General features: G+C 46.6%; 2 protein-coding genes across 14 annotated transcripts in view; one reads left to right on the plus strand and one right to left on the minus strand.

The window, feature by feature from the left end:
- The window catches only part of TMEM164 (transmembrane protein 164), a 167169-nt gene that overhangs the window by 133111 nt on the left and 9957 nt on the right, over window positions 1–24101 (plus strand). Inside the window, exon 6 of one of the 13 annotated variants that reach the window (XM_055337618.1) lies at window positions 545–597. The exons of the other annotated variants lie outside the window; for them this stretch is intronic. Coding sequence (XP_055193593.1) covers window positions 545–585 — 41 coding nt within the window. The 3' untranslated portion in view covers window positions 586–597. The remainder of the gene's footprint in view (window positions 1–544; window positions 598–24101) is intronic. 13 annotated transcript variants of the gene reach the window in all.
- Window positions 14360–14788, minus strand: LOC129517676 (DNA-directed RNA polymerase II subunit RPB4-like). Its single transcript, XM_055337629.1, has one exon. The coding sequence runs from the start codon at window positions 14786–14788 to the stop codon at window positions 14360–14362; it is 429 nt and encodes a 142-aa protein (XP_055193604.1).

Consider the following 24101-nt stretch of genomic DNA (forward strand, 5'->3'; position numbering starts at 1 on the left):
ACATCATCCGATTTGTTCTTCACCATTTCTGGGTTCTTATGAAGCCTCCGCTTCCTTACTGGCTCTTTGCTGTCATCTGCTGTTCACTTGGGGGAAATTATCCACACTTAAGTGAACAGGCTAGATTTCCTAAGGCTGCTTTCACCTCTGGTCCCGAGCCTTGGACCTGGGCTTTGCAGACAGCAAGTCAATAGGGAGAGAGCAGCGGGAAAATATTCCCTGTAAATAAAAACAACTGAGGGTTGGCTTGTCTTTCCTAGAAGTCTTGTCATTTTCCAGAAATAACTGACTATGGGATTTTTACCCAAGGCAAGACGGCTCTCCTATAGGTACCTCCCCCAGCCAGGAGCCCTGTTTTCCTGAAAGGCAGGATCCTGCTGCTTTCTGTGGCTTGGGGGCGGCTGGGAGCTGCTCAGGCGGGATCCCATCCCTCCTCTGTTCCTGTGGTCCTTTGGCACCACCATAGGAAACATGACATCCTCTTTCTGCACTATTCTTTTCGTCCCCCAGCCTGCCTTTTAATTTCTGTTTCCTTTCCTCCCAGGTCCTTGCCTTTGGCTCTCTGGAACTACAGTTGATCCTTGAACAATGTGCAGGGTAGGGATGCTGCTCCCCTGCACAGCCTAATGCCCGTGCATAACTTTTGCCTCCCCCCAAAACATAAATCCCCATAGCCTACTCTTGACCAGAAGCCTTACCAGTGAGAGAAACAATTGATCACATATTTTGTATGTTCTATGTGTTATGTCCTGTATTCCTACAATAAAATAAGCTAGAGCAAAGAAAATGTTATTCAGAAAGTCATAGGAAGAGAAAACACATTTAGGATACTGTTCTGTATTTATCAGGGGAAAAAATCCCCATATAAGTGAACCCACACATTTCAAACCTGTGTTGTTCAAGGGTCAGCCATATATTTTTTAGAACCCCATCCCCACCACCACAACAAGCTTTTCAAAGAACACCAGGGCCTCCTATTTTTGCCTGAAGCTCCCTCTAATGGATGCTGCTCTTCCTGCTCAGCGCCCAATTGCTATCCAGGCCCCCAGTGTCTCTTCCAGACCGATGTTTCTTTATTTTTTTTAAAGATTTTATTTATTTATTCATGAGAGACACAGAAGCAGAGACATGGGCAGAGGGAGAAGCAGGCTCCCCGCGGGGAGCCTGATGTGGGACTTGATCCCAGGACCCTGGGATCACAACCTGAGCCAAAGGCTCAACCACTGAACCACCCAGGTGCCCCCAGATAATATTTCATCTCCCTTAGGTGAAAATGCTTTCTCCTTTACCATTCCCTCCACCTTTTCTTTTCATCACTACTACCACTCTTGGCCACTTCCCACATAATCCTAGGTAGATGCCTTTGGCCCCTGGCACTCAGTATTTCTGTTACAACTCTGGCCAATATCCAGAGAGGCTTCCAGTGAAGACCACTCCTCCCACTCCAGCTTCTAGGAGTTTGGGCGTGTCCACTGCGGTGACTTCTGTGTCCTCTTGTCTTCAGCCAGCTGGTCTTGGCCACCCCCATCCCCCAAAACTCTGCTATCTCAGATCCTTAGCCCCTACATCCCTTTCTGTGACCCGAACCTCTACTCTTTCCAACTACCTCTCCTTCCCAATCAGCTCGTCCCACTATTACCAATTACTAGAACTTTCCTTTCACTAGCTCCTAAAAGCTTGCTTCACCCTTTGTCCCTTCCAGCAGCGTCCATGTCCAGTTCCAGTAGCCAGTGTTGAACTACTAAGGGAAATGTCTCAAGTCATTCAGATTTGGGACACTAAAGTTTCATGGCCTGTTGTAATTGTGCTCTCGACACCATCATGGTTGGGTTCTATCTTTTGTCAGCTCAGCTACACACTGCCCTAAGAAGTCATGTGCTGAGCCTTTACCATCCTGATCAAACTTACTATCCTCCCCAGCCAAGAACTGAGAAAACAGAGATTCCCAGGACAGGGGACATTTCCTCCATCATTTCCCGTTGCTCTCAAAACTGTTTCACCCACCTATATCCTTAACGTTCCTCCCTGTTCTCTTGGAGGAAGTGGTGGTGTGGTTATCTCATCTCCCTTCCTGTCCTCTGGAACTTTGCATCATCAAGCAGTCACTTGTTTACCTGGGTTTTCAGCTCTTTTTTTCCCCCCACTCCTGGCTTTTCAGCTGAGAAGGATGCTGAAGTCTTCCCATTCTAAAAAAAAAAAAGAAAAGTTTCTCTTGGCCTTACACTGTTTCTTTCATCTTCCCTTCACAGCTAAGCATCTTTAAAAATCATTAGCCAAACAAGATTTCTTAAACTTCAGTTCTTTGGGCATGACAATTTGTGCCTTATCTGCAGAGCCATCTGTATTATGTCTGGAATATATGTCCTTAAATCTCCTGATATTTCTTTTTCCTAAAATATATGTTTCCGGGGTGCCTGGGTGGCTCAGCGGATTAAGCAAGCACTTGATTGGGACTCAGGTCAAGATCTCAGGGTCCTGGGATCGAGTCCCAAGTTGGACTCTGAACTTAGCAGGGAATCTGCTTCTCTTTCCCTCCTCTACCCCTCTACCTACTCATGCTCACACTCTCTCAAATAAAGAAAAATCTTAAAATAGATTTAATTAATTTAATTTATTAATATATTTAATATTGGTAATTAATATAAAGATATATTTAAATAATGTAATATTTAATATATATTTTTAAAATATATATTATATATGTTTGTTTTCCTAAAATACATTTTTACTCAATGAAATCCTGGATTCAGTGCACTGGTGATGTATTTTTAATACACTGTAAAAACATAGCTATCTGAAATGAAATGTTTACCTCTTTACCATCTGAAATCACCCCAGGAACAGAACAGAACTGTGAGTGGCACTTGTCTGCATTTGATGACCTACCTCCCACACCTCAGAACATTGCCATGGGGTATCTCCTGGTGCCGCCCACTTCTTCACAGAAGCAACACTCTTGAAAATTGCCAACAACATCTGCCTGACCAAATCTAATGGCTCCCTCTCAGGCTTTATCCTGCTGGAACTCTCTGCTATGTTGGACACCACTGGTCACTCCTCTTTGGAATGCTCTGCTCGGAGGGCTTCCAGTCTCTCTCTCACTTCTAGCTCACCTGCCTCCCTGACCATGCCTTCCCACACGCCTCCATCAGGAGTTCTTTTTCCTCTATCCCCCTGATGTGTTGGTTTCCCCACAGTTCTATCCTGGGCTTGCCTCTTGCTCTGCTGCTCCCCAAATGGTCACGTGCTTATATAGTTCAACCACTACTCTTGAGTAGTCATGGCTGCCACATTGCTGTCTGCAGCCCAGACTTACGAGATTTTAGTTTCATGAGGTTTACTCAGCATCTCCACCTGAATGTCCCAAGCATACCTCACTCAGCCTGTCTAGGCTGCACTCATTATTTTCCCTATCAGCCCTGCTGCTCTTCTGTGGTACTTGGCAGATGGTACCACCCCGTCACCCCAGCTAGAACCTGGGAATCCTCTCTACCCCCGCATCTATTTTATCCACTCATCTGACACACATATCTTACTCCTTTCCAGCTACTATAACAAAATACCACCAACTGGGTAGCTTATTAACAATGGAAGTTTCTTGTTCTCAGCTCTGGAGGCTGAGGAAGTCAGCCAAGTTGCCAGCAGGGTTGCCTTCTTGGGAGGATTCTCTTCCTTGTTCCTAGCCAGCTCCATCTTGCTGCATCATCACATGGTAGACAGGGCAAGGGATCTACTGGGGCCCCTTTTATAAGGCACTAATCCCATTCTTGAGGGCTCCACCCTCATGACCTAAGCACCTCCCAAAGGCCCCACCCCCTAATATCATCCATCTTCAGGGATTAGGATTTCACCATATGAATTTGGAGGGATACAGACATTCAAACCATAGCAGCATATTTAAGCACACCTTCTTTCTGCTGGTCTCTGCACTGGTCATTGGGGTGCCCCAATCAGTGAAAACAGATACCACCCCTTCCCTCATAGAGTTTGTAACGTAGTGGGAGGAGACAGGTATGAATCAAATAATCACACAAACAAATATTTATTTATAACTGATGTTAGTACTCTGAAAGAAAAGAACATGCTATAATGAGAACTAAGAATAAAATACCTATTTTGGAGGTTTAGGGAGAATTCCCTGAGGAAGTAACATTTCAACTGAAGGATATGTAGGGGATTCACTAGGCAAGTGTAGAATTGGGGGTGGTGGTGAGACCTTATAACCCCACAAAACCACATGTACGACAGCACTGGCAGGAGGGAGGGCCAGGGGGAGGACGGATAACACTGGGCCTGAGGGGCAGGAAGGGGTCAGATATGGAAGGCTTTGTCAGCTGTGGTCCGGGATTTGGCCTTTATTCTAAGAACTATGGAGAGCCAGTGAAAGTTTCAAGAAGGGACATAACATCAGCTTGCCTTCCTACTGATTCTTTTCCTATGTAAATCATTTATATCATTAAAACTGTAAAATACAGAAAACTATTCTGTGACAGATCACCTTCCTACCCTTTCCCCCATCTACACAGTGCCCCATACAACTCCACAGGTAACTGCCATTTTGTTTTTTTGCATATCCTCCCAGGGTTTCTTCTTGTACATATAAATAAATTCAAAAAATATTTTATTTCCCTCCTCTGTAAGGCACACATCCCCAAATAGCATACTGCACAACTGTTTTGTTGTGACTCTTTTGCCTAGCAGTACTTCTTAGTTCTCCCGGTAAGCCCATAGGAAGTTTTCTCATTCTTTTGTGCAGCAGCACGTGTGTTCCATTGTATGGATGACAAAATACAGTCTAATAGAAATGGCAACACTTTATATAGCACCAGGAGGTACCAGACATTGTTTCAAGCTCTTCTCACACATGAATTAATTTCAGCCCCACCATAGTCCTCTTAGGCAGGGTTGCTGTTATGTCCCTTTTACAGATGAGAAAAGTGAGGCTCTGCTATTAAATGGAAGACTTGGGATTTGAGCCCACTGGTATGGTTCTGAGGTCCTTGCTGTTAACACAGGATTATGACAGTACACCATAATTTATTTGTTCTATCTCCTATTAGTAAATATTTAAGTTGTTTGGAATCTTTGGTTAATATAAATACCACTGCCCTGCACAACCTTGTACCCATGCCGATTTGCACATGTACAAGCGTATCTAATATGATAAATCCCCCGAAGTAGAATTGCTGAATCAAAAGAGTACATGTGTTCATAATTTTGATGGATGTTTCCTAACTCATAAACATTATACCATTTTAAATGCCCACCGGCAGTGGCTAAGAGTGCCTTTTTCCACACACCCTCACCAAAAGAGCGTATTCCCAGCGTTTATCTATTTTTGCCCGTCTGATGAGTAAAAATAATGGTGTCGCAATTCTGATTTAATTTGAATTTCCTTCACTTTGGGTGAAGGGGAGCATCCTTTTACATGTTTGAATTGGCATTGGATTTCTTCTTCCTTGAATTCTGTGTCACTCTCACATGCTCATCTTTTCCTTGCATCGTTGCCTTTTTTAATAAAATTGAGTCCTTAGGAACTCTTTACATATATATATTATATATTTATCTATATTTCTGTATATTTATATGTGATATAAATATATTCTATATATTTCTATATAATATATATATCTATATAAATATTTGGAGTTAACCCATTGTGATCTGAGCTGTGGATATTTTCCCGTTTTCTCACTTGTCTTTCAACTTTGCTTATGATTTATTTACGTAATATGTTTATATTTATATGTAAATTATCTTGCTTTCATCATATGGCCTCTAAATTTTGAGTTGTGGTTAGGAAGGCCATCTCCACTCTGAGGCTACCAAAAATATATCCCGTATTTTCTCCCTCCTGTGTTAATAGTTTCATTTAAAAAAAAAAAAAAAAGCTTTAAATCTTGCATCCACTTGGAATTTATCCCAGTATACAATGTGAGATAAAGATCCAACTTTTTTTCTGGATGGTTTCTCATTTGTCCCAAGACGGTTGAGCAAATAGCCCAGCATGATAGTGTTTGTTGGAAAGATCATGCTTGGCTGCTGTGCAGAGAGATCGCCATGTTCTCCTGCCTTTACCTCCTAAATTTTTCTTAAGTCGATCATCCTTCCTACCTTGGTCTGGGCCTTACCCCTCTCTCACCTCAACCATGACAGCTGGCTCTGTGTGGTCTCCCTACCTCCAGCCTCCCCATCTCCCCCCAACAACCTGTCCCTGTAACTTCCAATGCTGTGTTGGAAAGCCCAAATAGGATCACAACATTTCCCTATTTGGGAATTTCCAGCCCCCCCCCCCCCCGCCTCCCCCTTCCTGCCAGCACAGTGCATTTTCCCAGGAGGCACAAAAGGCCCCTGTGTGACCTGATCCTACCCCTTTCCCCAGCTTCTTCTCTTTATACTCCTCCCTTACTTGTACTCCGCCTTCAGGCTATATGAAAAGCCCTAGAGTCCTCTGAATTTTCTGTGCAACTTTTATGCCTTGGCACCCTGCAAATGGCAAGACTTCTGCAGGGAATGCACTTCTCCAGCTTGGACACCCGGAAAGCATCTGTCTTCCAAACTCCACCTGGGCAGTTAGCCTCTCTGGGCAGCTGCCCTGGAACTGTTCTGTCACCATCCCTCTCATAATGCAGCGCACGCATCTGCCAACGTGCCTGTCTGCCTGAGGACGGGAGGTGTTCTTTTGCTCCTGATATTTCAGGGCTGAATGAATGAGGAGCGATATAGCCACACACCGCACATTTTACTTATCCCCTTCTACATTTTACAAGTTAACATGTATTGTGCACTTAAAAAATTTATTTTTCATGAGAGACACACAGAGAAAGAGGGAGAGAGATAGGCAGAAGAAGCAGGCTCCATGCAGGGAGCCCGATGTAGGACTCGATCCCAGGACTCCAGGATCACACCCTGGGCTGAAGGTAGGTTCTCAACTACTGAGCTACCCAGGGACCCGTACTGTGCACTCCACCAAGTAGGCACTGGGTGAGTGTTTTACTCACATGATCTTGATCTTGATTAATCCCTGTAAGCCCACTAGACTTAGGGGATCCATGACCTTGAATGAGAAAAAAAAATCATGTCTTTTTTGTCATGGCCTCCAACCATCCAGCGTTTCCTTTGGTGCAAATCGTAGACATCCATCCACAGTTCATGTCAATTGCAATTTCTTCTCCTATTATAGCTGCTGTAGGGATTTCAGAACACCATTTGTACATCATTATTACTTGAACATTTCAAAGCCTTAATTTTTAAAATATTTCAATGATCATTTAGATATTATTGTTTTCTCTTGTAATCCTACGTCTTTTATTTTGTCTACTTAAAAACTTTATCCTGATTGATGAGGCCCCAGACCACCCAGGGGGTCCCCAGCACTACAAAGGTTAGGAGCCCGTGCACTAGAGTTTCACCTGACACTGGAAACCAGGTGGGCGAGCTTCACCCCCACGCTATGCTGCTCCTCCATGTAGTCACTGCGTTCTGACAGACTGTGGGTTGGAATCCTGAGTCTGGTGCTTGAGCTAGTGCCATAAACCTCTCTGAGTCTGCTTTCTCATGTGCAGAAGGAGGACAGGAACAGTACCTATTTCATAAGGAAGCCATGAGGGTTCAATGAGCTCGTATATGTATATATGCAGAATGATGCCCGGCACATGGTGTTATATACTTTTATATGTAATACTGCCTCTTGTTAATTACACATCTGTCTTCCAGCTAGACTGTGGTCTCTTGAGGTCCAGATTGTTCCTTGCACAATTCTGAAGCAACAGAGCCTTGTACCTACATAGTGTATGCTTGTCAGTGGGTTTAACGTTGCTGGCATCCCTCTTTTTAGATGCTTGTTTCTCCTCTGCTCTGTATGACACATCTGTCTCCTGGTTGTCCTCCTGTGGCTGGTGGTCTTTGGGCTCCTTTGCTCTGCCTGCCCCAGAGATCCTGGCGTTGTCCATCCCTAGATCTAACAGGCTTGAGAAACACCACAGGTCCTTCAAAGAAAACATGTCTACAATCAGACTTCTCAATTCCATACCCCTTCTTCTAACTGGTTCTTTTTCCTCCTCTTCTCTTTCCTCTATGACTGGCTCCACCATCCCACCCACAGCCAAAGCCAAAAACCTAGCCAGCAACTTTCTGGATCCCTTCCTCTGCCTCAACCCCTATGCCAGTCAGTTCAGAAGTTTTCCAGTGATCCAGATTCTCAAAATGCTTGCAATTTCAGCCCTTCTTATCTGTTTCCACACCCCCACACCCAAATCCAGGCTCTCAGCCTCCGTTGCCAGGACTACTTCATTTTTTTCTCTCATGTCCCTGCCCTGATTGCCCCCTGAGTCTCCTCACAGTCTGTCCTCCATCCAGGCTCCAGAATGACCTAGGAAAGAACAAATCCGATCAGATTTGGCTCCCCTGCTTAAAAATCCTGTCTGGGAGGCAGACCATACTCCTTTTACATGGCATTCAAAATGTTTACAGTTCCATCCTCATCTGCTCTTTGACCTCATTTCCCATCATTGAGATTTCAATTCCCATTACTTTACCTTCTAAATGAACAAATCTCCTGACACATTTGGCCCACCTGCCCCCAACACCGTGTCCATGCACATGACAGCTTGTCTGCCTGGAACCTGGAAAACTCCACGTCCTCCTTTAGCATTAGCTCAGAGATGCTGCCCCCACTCCAGGGCTGTCTCTGACTTCCCTAGGCAGCCTAAAGCACTCTCTTGAACATTCTCTTTACACTTTCTATATATGCCTTGAGTGTTGCCAAGGGCTTCACCTGAGGGTTTATCAGTTCGCCACTAGGTGACAGTAGTCTCATTTTTTCATCTTTTCAGGAAATGAGGATCTACAATTAAGATCATTGTTATTTTAATTTAAATTAAGAACCCTAAATAGTTAAATTGACAGTATTCATTATAATTAAGATGCTATGGGAGTGAGGGAGAGGACAGAGTACGAGGCCCCAGGATTTCCACCCAGGTGGCTGGGAGTGACAGGTTGCACTAATGGAGAAGGGCCACAGAGGGAAGGAAGGAACATGTTTTAGGAAGGTTGTTTCTGTTTTTGTTTTTACGCTTGAGTTTGAGACACTTCTAGGCTATCAGGCTGAGATGTCCAGGAGGCAGTCAGATGGAATATTCTGGAGCTGTTCAGGAGAGTCTGGGCTGGAGGCTGACTTCAGTGTCATTGCTATAGAGGTGGTACATCCAGACATGGGAGTGGCCGAGATCCTCCAGGGTAACGTCTGTGGGGAAGAAACAGAACTTGGAGAAAAGGCCTTGGGGAACATCAGCCTGTGACTAGTGGATAAAAGAGGAGGAGCGCAAGGAGATTATAGGAACCATCAGAGTGGTAGAAGGAGTGTCTGGTTGCCCTGGAAGCTAAGGCAGGAGAAAGGTTCATCAAGTCATAGTGATCAGGAGCGTCACGTTGTTTCAGAGTTCTGGCAAAGTAAGGCCTTTGGCAACATGGGGATGGGAGAGAAAGAGAAGGCTGTTAAGGAAAGAGTGGTGAAGAGTGTTACAGAGCTAAGGGAGAGATTCCTCCCCCTTCCACTTCTTTCTGTCTTTACTTTCCCCCTCCTCTCATTTCTTCTCTGCCCAAAGCTGGGCACATTCAGGTGCTATGATGAAGGTCAGTAGTGAGAGGGAACATGGCAGGTACTAGGGAGCCAAGGGAGTGGAGGACTCATAGGTGCCAGACCCCTGCTGAGAAGGAATGGGCTTTGCAGTGAATGGAGATGGGCACCGGCAAGAGGTCTGAGTGTTGAGGGAGGTGGGAGAAGGAGACAAGTCTAGACTGTTGGCACATTGCCCAATAGAATTCTCGGTGACCATGGAGATGGTCTATATCAGCTCTGCTTGGTATGTTAACCGCTGCTCTGTGTGGCCCCTGAGCAGAGGACACATGGCTAGTGCAACCCAGGAAGTAGGACCGAGGAAGTTTTCTGTTTGATTTCAGCTTAATGGATTTACATTGAAATTGAAAAGGCTGTGTGTCTTGAGCAGCTATAGCTACCATATCTGACAGTGTAGCTCTATAAGTTTGGTGGCTAGTGCAGCGGGGGGCCCCCTGAAGCAGATTCCTCCCATCTTTCCCCACACTGGTCTGTACAGTTGCTCCATTTTTGCCAGGAGGACTCAGCAGCCTGCATGGAGGCACAGGACCTCGGGCTTGAGGTATCCATCTAAGATTGGGGCTTTGTAAGTAATAGGGTCAATGGTGTGGAAGATCCAGAAAGTGAGGGATGTTTGGGGTTTGGGACAGAGCTTTGGTAACCCTGCCACCCACTTTCCTCCTTTCGGGTTTCCAACCAAGGGCAGATCACCCAAGGAGCAGTAACAGAATGGGAAATAGAGTGCTTACTTTGTGATTAGCCTCTCAGACACCCAGCACCTCCAGCATAGGCAGGGCTACGTTCACTACCTGGGGTAAAGCCTGAAGCTTGGTCTTGACACCTAAGTGAGCTTTCTGCTCCAGACCCTAACCATCTGAAGTGGTCAGATTTGTAGACTGGGCCTGAACTTCTTTCCCACCTAGTCAAAGGAACAGAGAAGCTTGAGAGGAAGTTTGAACAGGCCTGGCTACCTGCTGATGAAACAGTTCTGAGATGTGCACAATGAAAAGTGCATGCTGCCAATTACGAAGTGGGACCAATCTGGTTTCAAAACCTAGTTCTGTCACTTACTTAGCTGTGTGACCTTGGCTGAGTCCCTTAACTTCTCTCTGCTTCCGTTTCTCCATCTATAAAATAAGAGTAGTAGTACTTCCTCAAAGGGTGTGGATAAGCAGTAAGTGTGTTTATGTATGCAAAGCACTTAGAGTAGTACCCATCATGTAATTCACACCTTATAAATTTGTACTCATATGCTTTCTGTCTGCTAAGGTACCATGACTCTGCCTACCAATCTCCTAAAATGTGGTCTGAGCTCTTTCTTAGGTTATCACTCTTAGCAGGCTACCCCTTGGGGATGAGCTAGTGAGAACGGGGGTAGGGAGAAGTATGGGGCAACAGGGATAAAGAGTGCCCTCTGCCCACCTGGGATTTGAGGGGGAAAATTCAAGGGATTGGTCATGCATGGGTTCCAAGGTGGTGTGGAAGGAAGAGCAAGGAGGAGGTCCGTGGGGGTGGGAATCAAGGGATCAGAGGTCACCAGGTGGTGCATGGGTGTGAACACAGAAATGAGGATGTGGCATCTGACACCATGGGAGGCTGTGGTCAGATGAACATAAATGAGGCTGGGTGGCTGGGGGTGCTCCCTGAAGCCAGTTGTGGGTAGGAAGGTGGCATATAGGTGCAGATGTGTGGAGTTGAGAACATTCAAGAGGCCATGAGGTCAGGATATTAGAAGTGGGCCCCTGGCACAGATGTGGAAACCACTCCAGAGCAGTGCTGGGCAGGAAAAAGCCTGATGTAAAGAGGGAGACTGTAAGCTCAGTGAAGCTTGAAAGAAGGAAAGAAGAGCAAGCATCCAGAAACAATAATGAGAGGGGAAATCTTCAATACCCCCCCCTCCTTTCCCACACAAGCTTTCAGGGAGCACAGGAGGAGGAGGAGAAGGAGGAGGAGGAGGAGGAAGAGGAAGAGCTTCTGCTCAGAGCAGCCAGAGGGAGAAGCAGTGTCCTAGGGGAGAGGCAGGTCTCTGTAGGTTGGAGAAGTACCAGGGGCATTCTGTGTGGAGGTGGCAGGTATAGAAGAACTTGCCGATTGTGGGACCAGGTTTCCAGAGGTTCCAGTGGGATGATTTGGAGGGAAGTCAGCTGCAGGATGGGCGGAAGAGCACACCCACACCGCTTTTAGACCTGCAGGTTGGTGACCCAACTCTTGGCTCTGGGAACTCCCTCTCCTTTTCTTCATCCCTGTGGGTTGGTTTGGTTAGGTGGGTGTGGTGGTTTTATTTAGGCAGGGGTCTTTAACATGGGGTCCACAAATAAGGAATTACGGGATCCATTAAATTGGGTGGGGAAAAAATCTTGTTTTCCCCCCAACCTCAGCCAGAAATGTAGCACGTGAAGATAGGCAACAGGCACCAGTGGCATTAGCCATACCTGTGACTTCGTTGTCAGTAGCCATCACAGATGGCTTCCTGTCACATTACACTGGTGGCAGACAGCTCAGAACACGTGTATGCTCATCACTGCCTTGAAATCATGGTAGTGGTTAGACTCGCTGCTAGATCTCATTAAATGTATTAGTAAAGAAACCCAAGTACTATAATTACAGATCTGTTTATCCTATCTTGATAACTCTGGGTTTTTAAATTTTTAATTATTTATTTGAGAGAGGGAGAGGAGAAAGAGTATGAGAGGGAGGTGAGGGGCTCAGGGAGAAGTAGACTCCCTGCTGATCAATGAGCCCGTTGCAGAACTGGATCCCAGGACCCCAGAATCATGACCTGAGCTGAAGGCAGATGCCTATCCGACTGAGCCACCCAGGTGCTCCTTGGTAACTCCATTTTATTATTACTGGCTTCTTTTGTAACACTTTTGCCTTTTATGCATCCCAAACACTGTTCTCCGGAGAGGTTCACTGGTGCCCCACGCTGCCAGGGAGATCTCTGCCTGGTTCCAGGAGGGTGAAGAAGCCCTGGCTACTTGGAAAACCCTTCGTACTTCACTAGAGGGAGCTCTTGTTTCAGAATTGGGAAGCTGGGGATGCCCAGGCTTGACACAGGGTAAGAAAGTTATTTTGAAGTACAGGCAAATCAGATGCCCTATGGGGACATTATAGGAAACTGGGGTATAAAAGCTTTAAGCTTACCCCCTGGAGGATGAGGGCTGGGATACAGCCAGTGTGCTAATTTCTTCAATAGTTAAAGCAAGAGTACTATGCCAGTGACTTGCAAACTGGCCCCAAGGTCATACCGACCTCATTCTGCCTGTTTCTCCTCCATCACCCCCCCCCCTTCCCATTAGCTCATCCTCCCTCTTGTCTAACTGGCCTTAGGATGCCAGGAAAGTTCTCTTTCTCTGGCTTCCCACTTCCACTTTGTTGGCCAGGTCAGATGGCAGAGGGAAAGGCTCAGGGGCTCCGGCAGATTCCAAAGGCTCCTGCAGGGTTCATGGGGTGAGGGAAGAGCTGGGGAATTTGAAAAATTGGCCAGGGGCTGAGGTTTGTGCAGTGGGGTGGATTGGAGAATGTCTGATGGCTGTGGGATTTTCCCCACAGAAGAGGAAGGAATTGGAGCTCAGGAGTGCTTAGTAGGAGCAGATGATTAAGTCAAGTACTTCCCTCTGTAATGGTAGCCGCTTCCAGAAAGCAGTGTTTCTCACACGGGACCAGATTGGGGCCTCTGTCCTAGATTCAGGTTGCTGGGGTGGGACCCAGGAATCTGCATTTTCTACAAATTCTTGAGGACAGCGGTTCTTAAAGGGTGGTCCCAGGACCAGCAGCAGAAACCACTGGCTAGCTGGGGAACTTGTTAGAATTACAAATTCTCAGGCTACTGACTCTAGGTCCCACCCTAGGTCAGAAACTCTGGGGTGGGGCCCAGGAAGCTCCTTTGTAACAAGGCCTCCCAGGGGTTCTGATGCCAGCTGAAATCTGAGCACCACTCCCCTAAGGAATTCTGATAGAGGCTGAAGGTAAGGCCTCCTTGGCTCAAATGATCTAAGAGTTACCCCCCACTTCCTGAAAGCTCACCAGAGACCTGGCTGACAACTAACTGCATAGGTTGTGTGAGGCACCGTGGCGTGTTATGTTTACTGCTTTTCTGTAGAGTATTGCCGTATTCCTTTGGCTTTTCTATTCCTACAATGCTCCTGCAAGGTAGAGAGGGCCTGAAATTTCCCTGCAGGCTGGACAGTGCTGCTGAGAGGGGTTTCGATCCACCTATATGGATGAGGGTGGAAGCTGGGATCTGGCTCTCAGGACTCCAGTGCTGAATCTGCTAGGCCAGGCCTACCTGGTGGCTTCTTTGCCAGCTTAGGGCCCTCACTCTGTGTGCTGTTGGCAGAGGGCTGGCTGGTATTCTCAGAGGTGAAGGTGGGTCTTCAAGTTACCTTAGCCAGTCAGCCCCCACTTAGGCACTTTTTTACTTTTTATTTTTATTTTTTTAAACAAAAACAATTTAAAAATAACATAGGTGCCAAAACTGTGGTAGAAGGTAGTCACTAGTGTAGCTTATGTGCGCATCACCCCACCTCACCCCTCCCCCTCCCAGAGGGAAGGCCAGGTTACCTAGGAGTTAAGTCTAAAATAGCAATCTAAACTGAGACCAAGCTGAGTTGTTCTAGCCAAAGGAAGCCCAACTGTCTTCTGCAATAGTATTTCTGTGTAATGTAAGTCAGCTCCAGACACCTGGTCAGTGGTGATGGGCTTGGGACACAGTTCCCTCAGCAGTGGAGCGATATTTGGAGACTAATATTGAAAGCTGTGCTTGGTCTGGATATCGTCAAGAATCTGCTGTAGCTCCTCATCTTCAAACTGCCCGTCCAGGCTTGGTATCAGTGCCTTTGACTCCTCAGCAGTCTCTGGGCAAAGGCTGGCCAAACAGGCTAACTCAAACTTATGAAGTTTCTTCTGTAGCAACAAGCTACGGACACTGGCAATGGTCTCTCTGTTTTTGAAACGGCTGAAATGGGCTGTATAATTTAAAGTTTTCATGAAGACCTCAGAAAGTTTCTGTTCATCTTCTGCACTCTCATTCTGCTGCTTTCGATGCTCCAGAAGTATATGAACTTCTGAATTTAGTAATGTCTCCGCTGTTTCAAACTCTTTGGGAAAGATAAGCTGTGAGGCATCCTCCTCGACGTTGCCCGCCCGCGGATCGCTACCTCCAGCCGCCATGGGCACACCGCGCCAGGGTCACCGGCGCTTTTTTTTAAAGATTTTATTTTTATTTATTCATGAGAGACATACACACACAGAGACAGAGACACACACAGAGAGAGAAGCAGAGACACAGGCAGAGGGAGAAGCAGGCTCCATGCAGGGAGCCCGATGTGGGACTCGATCCTGGGACTCCAGGACCACGCCCTGGGCCAAATGCAGGCACTAAACCGCTGAGCCATCCAGGGATCCCCCACTTAGGCACTTTGAAGGTAAAGCCTGGCCTGAGTGGGCTTTCTAGCCCATCGGGATAGGAGGTCAACCAGATGGACCTTCCACATGGGCATATACCCCAGGACAGTCTCTTATACATTTCAACAGATTAGAAGGTACAGTTCATTTGGTCAAATGCCTAGATGAAGGGAAGCCTGACTTGAGCCTGTGCTCAGTGGCAAGAATGGGAAATCACACATCTGTGGTCATTTTAGGATGACCTTAGGGCCTTATCTTCTGGGTGGCAAAGGCTTGCTGAAGCTCAAAATGGAGGTGTCTTATGTAGAGGGCACAAAGGTAGGATGGCATCATTATTGGGAACTAAACTAATCATTTTCTTCCCTGTTCCCAAACCCAGACCTGCTTTCATGTTCCCCATCCCATCAAGTGGTACCACCATCCACTTATTACCCTGGCCAAAAATCTGCAGATAATCATTGGCCCTTCACGCCCCTTCTCTTCCATATCCCATTGGTGACCAACTGCTGTCAATTCAATCTCCTGATCATGTCTCAGATTCATTCCCATCCCTCCTGCTTTAGTTCAGATTGGATCATCCCTGACTTGTTCTTCCACAGCAGCCTCAACACTGGTGTCCCTGCCTCTAGCCTCGCTCTACTTCTGTCCACAGCCAGACTGTGAGCTCTACCCCTTGCTTCAAAATATGGTCTGCGGGCCAGCAGCACCTGGGAGCCAGTTAGAAATGCAGACTCTATGCCCCCACCCCCAGACGTACTGCACTGGAACCTACTTTTTCCTGAGATCTCAAGGTGATTTGTGAAGTCCAAAATACCTAATGTGGCAAACAGCACTCATCGTGAGCTGGCTTCCATCTCTTGTTTATCCCTCTCTCCTACATGATAGTCAAATGATACTGAACTGTAGAAAGTTCTCTAACATACTGGGCTGCTTACTTCATTCCTTCTACAGATATGTATCAAACCCCTACTTTGTGTCAGGCACTTGCTGAGTATAAAGCAGTGAGCAAAATAGATACATATCCTTGCTTTCATGGAGTTGACATTCTTGTGGAAGGAAACAATAAAGAAATAAGTGAAGTGTACAGTAAGTTAGATAATGTTAAGTGCCATAGAGGAAGAGGTAAAGCAGAATCGGGTACAGGGATGCTGAATGGTTGGAGAGGCTGCAGAGCCTCATTTGAAGGCAAGATCTCACTGAGAATGTGACATCTGAGCAGAGGCTTGTAGGCAGGAGGCTGAGCCGTTGGATACCTGGAGGAGGAATATGCCAAGAAGAGCAAACAAGTATACAGGTCCTAGACACGGGACCATTTCTAGAATATTCCAGGAACAGCAAGTAGGTCAGTGTGTCTAGAGCCATGGGAAGGAAGGGGTTAAGTTGTAGGAGATGAGGTCAGAGAGATGCTATAGCTGAGGGGGCAGATTATATAAGGCCTCACAGACCGTAGTAAGGACTTGGCATTTTATTCTTAGGGAGATGGGAAGTCATTGGAGGGCTTTGAGCTGTGGACTGGCATGATCCAAATGAATTTTTAAAGGGGCCACCCAGTTGCTATGCTGAAATTAGACCACAGGGGACAGGGACAGAAGCAGGGAAATCTGTAAGTGATGTCTGTAATAACTGAGGCAGGAGATGCTAGTGGTTGGGGTACTGACAGGAGAGCCAGAGAAGAATTGTCGGATTCTGGATACATGCTGAAGGTACAGCCAACCAGATTTGCTGATGGATCAGATGTAGTGTGTGAGAGAAGGAGGGGTCAAGGATGACTCTTGGAGGTTTATGACCTGAGTGACTTAGATGGAAGACCACTAACTGAGATCAGGAAGACTAGGAGGAGGGATTTGTACTTGTTTATTGCTTTTATTTGGGGGGTGAGTGGGTAGGGGGGTAGAAGTAACAAACATCCCAAAACGTAGTGGCTTAAAGCAATGGCATTACTGGACTATACCAAACTACAGAGTTCCTGCACCCTGAAGGCAACCATCAACAAGACAAAAAGGCAGACTACTGAATGGGAGGAAGTATCTGCAAATGATGTATCTGATAAAGGGTCAGTTTCCAAAATGTATAAAGAGCTTACACAGCCAAACACCAAGAGTCCAAGTAATCCAATTAAAAATGGGCAGAAGACCCAAATAGATGTTTTTTCCCAAGAAGACATCCAGATGTCCAACAGACACATGAAAAGGTGCTCAAATAGCACTCATCATCAGGGAAATGCAAATTCCAACCACAGTGCCATATCACCTCACACCTGTCAGAATGGTTAGTATCAAAAAGACAAGAAACAGCAAGTGTTGGGCGAGGATGTGGAGAAAACGGAAGCCTTGGGGACTATTGGTGGGAATGCAGACTGGTGCTAAGGTGTGGAAGCAAGCCGAGTGTCAATCAGTGTAGATGAATGGATAAAGAAGACATGATACACATGCATGCACGCATACGATGGAATATTACTCAGCCATAAAAAGGAGACCTTGCCATTTGTGACAACACAGATGGACCTAGAGGGTATTTTGCTAGGTGAAGTAAGTAAAAAAAAAAAAAAAAGACAAATACCCTTTGATTCTGTTTATATGTAGAGTCTAAAAAACAAAACAGATGAACAAGCAGAAACAGACTCATAAATACAGAGAACATACTGGTTGCCAGGGAGGAGAGGACTTGGGGCGATGGGCAAAATTGGTGAAAGGGATTAAGAGGTACTCCCCAAAACCGAATGACTTACTGTTTCTCACAAGTGTATGGGTAGACTAAGTCTTCCTTTGTTATGGACTGAATGTTTGTGCCCTGCCCTCATAAGGTCTAAGTTCATATGTTGAAATCCTAACTCCTATTATGATTGTGTTTGGAGGTAGAGCCTTTGTGAGGTAGTTAGCATTCAGTTAGGTCATGATGGTGGGGTCCTCAGGCATGGCATTGGTGCTCTAAGAAGAAGAGGCCAGAGAGCTCCCTAGCCCATCCTTCCTTGTGAGGATACAACAAAAAAGTGGCTGTCTGTGAAAAAGGAAGTGGGCTCTCCCCAGACACCAGTCTGCCAGTGCCTTTTGATCTTAGACTTTACAGCTTTCAGAACTGTGAAAAAATAAATGTCTGTTGTTTAAGCCACCCAGTTATGGTATTTTGTTACGGTACCCCAAGCTGACTAAGATATTATTCTACTGGTCTTGCCTGGGTTCACCTGGAGCAGTTGAGATGGCTGGGCCTCTCTATCTGCATGGCCTTTCATGGCATGAAGGGTCTCAGGGCAGCATTCCAAGAGGGCATGCTCCAGTGCACAGATGCTTATCAAGCCTCTGATGGCATCTATTTTGATGATATCCTGTTGGTCAAAACAAGATGCATGGCTGAACCAGGTGGGCCATGTGGCCCAATCAGGGTGGGATAGATGTGGATACTAGGAGGCTATGACTCACAGGGAGCCAGTGATCTACTCGCTTGAGATCAATCTGTAATGATCTACCATAGGAGCCAAGGTCAGAAGCTGGATTTATGAAAGTGAGATGCCAGGTGCCTGGGTGGCTCAGTTATATGTCTGCCTTCAGCTCAGGTCATGATCCCAGGGTCCTGGGAATCGAGCCCCACATCAGGCTCCCTGCTCAGCAGAGAGTCTGCCTCTCCCTCCACCCCTTACCCCTACTTGTGATCTCTCTCTCAAATAAATAAATAAAATCTTAAAAAAAGAAAGTGAAACGCCCATTTGGGTATTCCAGTGCAGATATTGAGCAGGCTATGAGCTGTGTGAGCCTGGAGATGGAGGCTGAGATATGCATGTTGGAGTCATCGAGACATAGATCCTAATAAAGCCATGAGATTGGTCGAAACTGCCTAGGGAATGAAAGTATATAGAGAAGAGAAAATCTCTGAGTTCTGCATCTCTGACCCTTCATCAGTTTTAGAGGTCAGGGAGAGGGGGAGGAGGTGCTAGAGGAGATGGAGAAGAAGTAGGCTGAGGAACAGGAGAACAAAGAGCAGTATCCAGAAGTTGGGTGAAAAATGTTTCCAGAAGGAAAGGGTACGCCTAGGATGAAGCCTGAGAATTGACCATTGGACTCAGCAGTGGAAAGGTAATTTGTGACCTTGCAGGGAGCTGTTTTTGGTGGAGTGAGTAGGGTGAGAATGGGGTGGGGTAGGAGTGGAGGCTGAATTTTAGAGCAGGTTAAGAGAGAATGGGAAGAGAGGAATTGTGGCCAGGGAGTATGGACAAGTATTGTCAAAAAAAATTTGTGAGCTGTTTATATGATTTCTAACTTTCTAGTAGCCACACTCATAAAAGGTAAAAGAAACTGGTGAAATTAACTTTAATACAGTATCTTCTATCTTATTTAACCCAGTATATCCAAAATATTATAGTTCCAATGTAACCAGTCTAAAACGATCACCAGGACATTTTAGATCCCTTGAATTGCAGTGTTTTACACAAATAGCTCTTGTCAATTCAAACTAGCCACCTCTAGAGGCCTCAGTAGTCACATGACCAGTAGCTATGATATTGGATGATTTAAGCATAAATAAATCTTGCGGGACATTTTGAAGGGATATGAGGTCAGGTGTTTGCAGTAGGTGAAAGGGGTTGGGATCTGCATATAAATGGGAAGGCTGGCCTTGGCCGAGCTCCGGGGCAGTTCATCCCTTGCAGTGGGTGGGGGTGGGGGTGGTGAAGGCAGAGCACAGCAGCCAGTTACTGTTAGATCCATACAGGCAATCATGAGAACATTGAAAATTTTTGCCTGATCTCTTTTTTCTCAGTGCAGCAGGAGGCAAATTTATCCTCTGAGAGTGAGGTTGGGATAGATGTATTGGAGGTTTGAGAAGAGAGGAAAAATATTAATCGTTGCCTGAGAGAGTGAACGGACAAGAGGAAATGTAGTGTGATTGCCTGGCAACATGAAGGATGCACTTGAGGTCTGTGATCACGAATTTGAAGTGAGAACTGTCAGCACTGTTGTTTTTCTCCAGACATGTTCAGCTGTGTGGGTGCAAGCAAGGAAGACGAGCAGATTGAAATTTAATCAGGGCTGGGTTGTTGTTGTTGTTCCCCAAGAAGAGTACAATCATGAGAGGCACTGTGGAGTCAAAGGTGTATGCCAGGGATACTTATAAGGGCAGGCCCTGGAATTGAAGGAGGGAAGTGGCAGCCATGAGGGATAGCATAAAGATGGTGGGACCTCCGGATCACAGATTCTGGTGGGGTCAAAGTGTCAGGGTCAGGGTGTGAGTGTAAGCTGGAAAGAGAGAATGTTTGACATATGGGGGATTGCAGATATTCACAATACTGAGATCTCAGGCCTGACCATGGGGGGGTCAATGGCTGAGGTGCCCTAGAGGGCAAGATCACTGAGGAGGGAGAGCCATTGAACAGAGGCAGGGATCCTGGAAGGTTCACCTAGGAATATGTTGAAATTATCAAGAAATAGGACAAGGATGGTCTGGGAGAGAGTGGTGGCATGCCAGGTACTAACATCCTCAAGGGATGTTGAGGGCCCTGACCCCATGTCTGTAGACAACCACACAAAGAAAGAGTAGTGGGTGGTATGGGATGGTGGTGGTAGGGTTTTAGGGAGAAAGGAGGGTCAGTAGTCTGGCAATTGCAATGCAAAGAAAGAAGTCACTAACTCTGCTTGGAGGGGCCAAAGGGGAAAAACCAGTGAGACTGCTTTGGAAGGCTAGAGGGGAAGCAGGCTCCTTGTGGGCTGAGAGGTAGGGTGAGTAAGAGCAAAAGGGTGAAGGTAACATTCAGGAGTGATGGACGTATTGGGAATTTGTTTTTTTTTAAATTTTTTTTAATTTTTATTTATTTATGATAGCCACAGAGACAGAGAGAGAGAGAGAGAGAGAGAGAGGCAGAGACACAGGCAGAGGGAGAAGCAGGCTCCATGCACCGGGAGCCCGATGTGGGATTCGATCCCGGGTCTCCAGGATCGCGCCCTGGGCCAAAGGCAGGCGCCAAACCGCTGCGCCACCCAGGGATCCCGTATTGGGAATTTGGATAATGATTTCTTTGTGGCTTTGCAGATCCTATTCCCCTTTCCTGGAATTCCTTTCCTTGCCTTAGACAGCTGAAAAAACTTTTCTTCCGAGTTTAGCACCTAGCTCTCCTGCATCAGTACTTCTCCTGAAATTGTTAGAGCCGAGAGAACATGACCAACATGTTGCCGAAGCCAGTAGTATTGGTCTTTCCCTCTATAGAGAAGTGTGCTCCCAGTGGAGTTTTCTGTGATGGTGGGAATGTTCTATGCCTGCACTGCGCTGTATGGTAGCCACTAGCCACATGTGATTATAGAGCACTTGGAAATGTGGCTGGTGCAGCCGAGGAACCAGATCACTAAATGTATTTCATTTGAACTCCTTTATACATAAGTTGTCATGTGTGGCTAGCAGGCTCATCTTGTCTTTGATCCTTTTTGTGGGTGGTGGTGGGGGTGAGTTTCTTTCTTCAGGCAACGATCACTGCTTTAATCTCATTCCGTGGACTCTTCTTGTTAATCTCTACACCCAAAGCTCTATGTGCAGGCCATTTCTCGCCTGAGCTCTCCACTTGGATGTCCCATAGGCCTTCAGCATCAGCGTGCTCCACACTGCACTCTTCTCTCCCCTAAATCAGCTAGTGAAGTCAGCAACTTGGGAGCTGCCTCCCTCGTGTCCGGCCACTTGCCAGGTCATCTGGGACCTGTGGCTGTGTCTGAACTGGTCTTTGATCTTACCCCCCTTCAAGCCTCTCATCCCCATGTCCAGAGCAGGCTGAGCAGCCCCCTGTTTAAAATCTCTCAGTGGCATGTCATCATGTGCATCATAAAGGCCAAGTTCCCTGCCATGGCCAGTGAGGTTCCTCCTGACCTGACCCCACTTGCTGGTCTCTCCAGCTGCATCTCTTGACACATGTCCCCTCCCACTTTATGTTCCAGTAACACAGACCTGCTTGAGCTGACATGCAAACAGCATGCCATGTCACACCTCTACACCTGTTGGTGGGCTGTCCTCGCCACCCAGAGTACCCTCTCCCTCCTGCTTGGCTCTGACCCCAGCTGCTTCTTGTGCTTCTTCAAAACCCACCTCAGCTGTCCCTGCTGTGTCCCCATTACTTACTGTGCTAACCTGATGACACCATCTCATAATTCACTTTATTTAAAGATTTTATTTATTTATTTATCTGAGAGAGGCAGAGAGCCTGAGTGGGGGAGGAGGAGCTAAAGGAGAGGGAGAAGCAGGCTCCATGTTCAGCACAGAGCCCGACACGGGCTCTATCCCATGACCCCAAGATCATGACCTGAGCTGAAACCAAGGTCAGATACATAACCAACTGAGCCACCAGGGCACCATGCCCCTCCCTCCCCCACTCCATCATCATTTGCTCTTAAGTGCTGGGCAATTGTCAGGGGCCGGGACTGTTGCCTCCTTATCCCCACGACCAGGCATGGGGTCTGGTCCCCAGTGTTTACTCTGAATGGATAGCTCGTGGAAGTGAATGAGTCAAAGGGAGCAGGACAGAGAGTGGGGAATGGGAGGCCACCCTGTGCAGCCTCATCTCCTTGGTGTACGTCCTTTGTGGGTAGGATTATAGGACAGGAGAAAGGGCCCTTGGGAGGCCTCCTGGGGATCTGTCTCTGCTGTTACTGGTGGTGTGGGTGACTTCTTTTCCAGCACGCATGACACTTCCTTCTGGCAGAAATTGATTTCAGAGAAAGCTATTATCTTGGTTCCCCCTACCTTTAGAGATGAAATGCTTCTATCCTCCTGGGATACACAATGCTAGCAGAAAATGTCACATTTCTTTCTTAAAGTCAGGAAAAAAAGTTTTATGTGTTTAATTTTTCCAAAAGTGCTTAAGTTTCTCTTTTCCTTTAGAAAAAAAAACTGTTTTTTCACTCAGATTATCCCAAGGGCCACATTCAGGTATATGGGAAAAAAAGGAATGATGTGCGTTTGCATACAATTTGCATATATCTATGTAGAGTGGATCATTTATTCTCAGGGTGCATGCTTGCTTTCTTTCTGGATTTTTTTTATAAGTTTTCAGAGAAATCAAATCTTTGATTATCTTTACAATGAAAAGAACTAACAGGAGTGAAAAGGCAGTGGAAACCACAGGCAAGGCCTCTCGCAGCCCTACCCTTCACAGGGAAGATCACCTCTTTGCAAGATTCCCTGGCTTCTCCCAGTCTTTTTGGAGATTTTGGATGGCTTGGTTTTGCCATGATAAAAATAGCAGCCTCCTGCTGTGTGCCAGGCGAGCAGCTCTATTTACTTTTCTGTATCTCTCATCCCACTCGGGGCCCCCAGAGATGGATGTTACCTCCAGTCTTCAGAAAGGGTCTTAGGGGCAGCATGATCTGTCCCGGCTACTCCCATCGGCAGTAACAGAGGTGGGATTCACACCCGGGGCTGTCCGCCCTCAAGCCCCTGATTTTAAGCTGTTAGGCTCTGTTTTTCCATCCCTGGTGTGTTGTTTGGTGTTCTACCTTCAACACTTGCTCTTACTAGCCAGAGACTTCTCTACACAGGCTCATAGTTTGGTTGTCATTTGAATGGTGGTTACACAATATCGAGGTGCCAGAGTTCACCTTACCTCCCCCATTTGGTTTCTTTCCGGGTCCCACGTTGTTCCAGGTATAGATATCTTTGTGCAAATAAGGGCGGTCTGTTGGGTTCTTGTGGTATTCGATGGAAGTCCTCAAAGTTCTTTGCCAAGCCAAAGGGCTTTATATAGTCTGATGATCTTCCGGAAGGTCTGTGCCATTGGTTCGCTCACACACTGATGATTTTTGGGATGCCTACCATGTACAGGGTGCTGGAAGTGAAGGGGGGTTCAGATGCAGCCTCTTGTTCATAGCACTGACAGTCTGGCGTGGGGCTGATTGGGCAAACCAGAGCGGATGGTAGCAGAGTGGGGGTTGGAGCAAGGACCTGTGAGAACAGCAGCCCCAGGCAGTGTCTGCATGTGCCTCTCCCCCATAGTGGGAGGTGGGGACTGCAGGGCAGGTGAGTAGTGCAGTGAGGAGATGGGCTGCCTGGAGGTCTGTGGCCTCAGCCATCCTGGCTTTCCACAGGTCTCTGGCTGTGCTGCCTCTAGGCTGGGGAC

The sequence above is a fragment of the Nyctereutes procyonoides genome, unplaced genomic scaffold, assembly GCF_905146905.1.
Source record: "Nyctereutes procyonoides isolate TBG_1078 unplaced genomic scaffold, NYPRO_anot_genome, whole genome shotgun sequence".
NCBI classification, from domain to species: domain Eukaryota; kingdom Metazoa; phylum Chordata; class Mammalia; order Carnivora; family Canidae; genus Nyctereutes; species Nyctereutes procyonoides.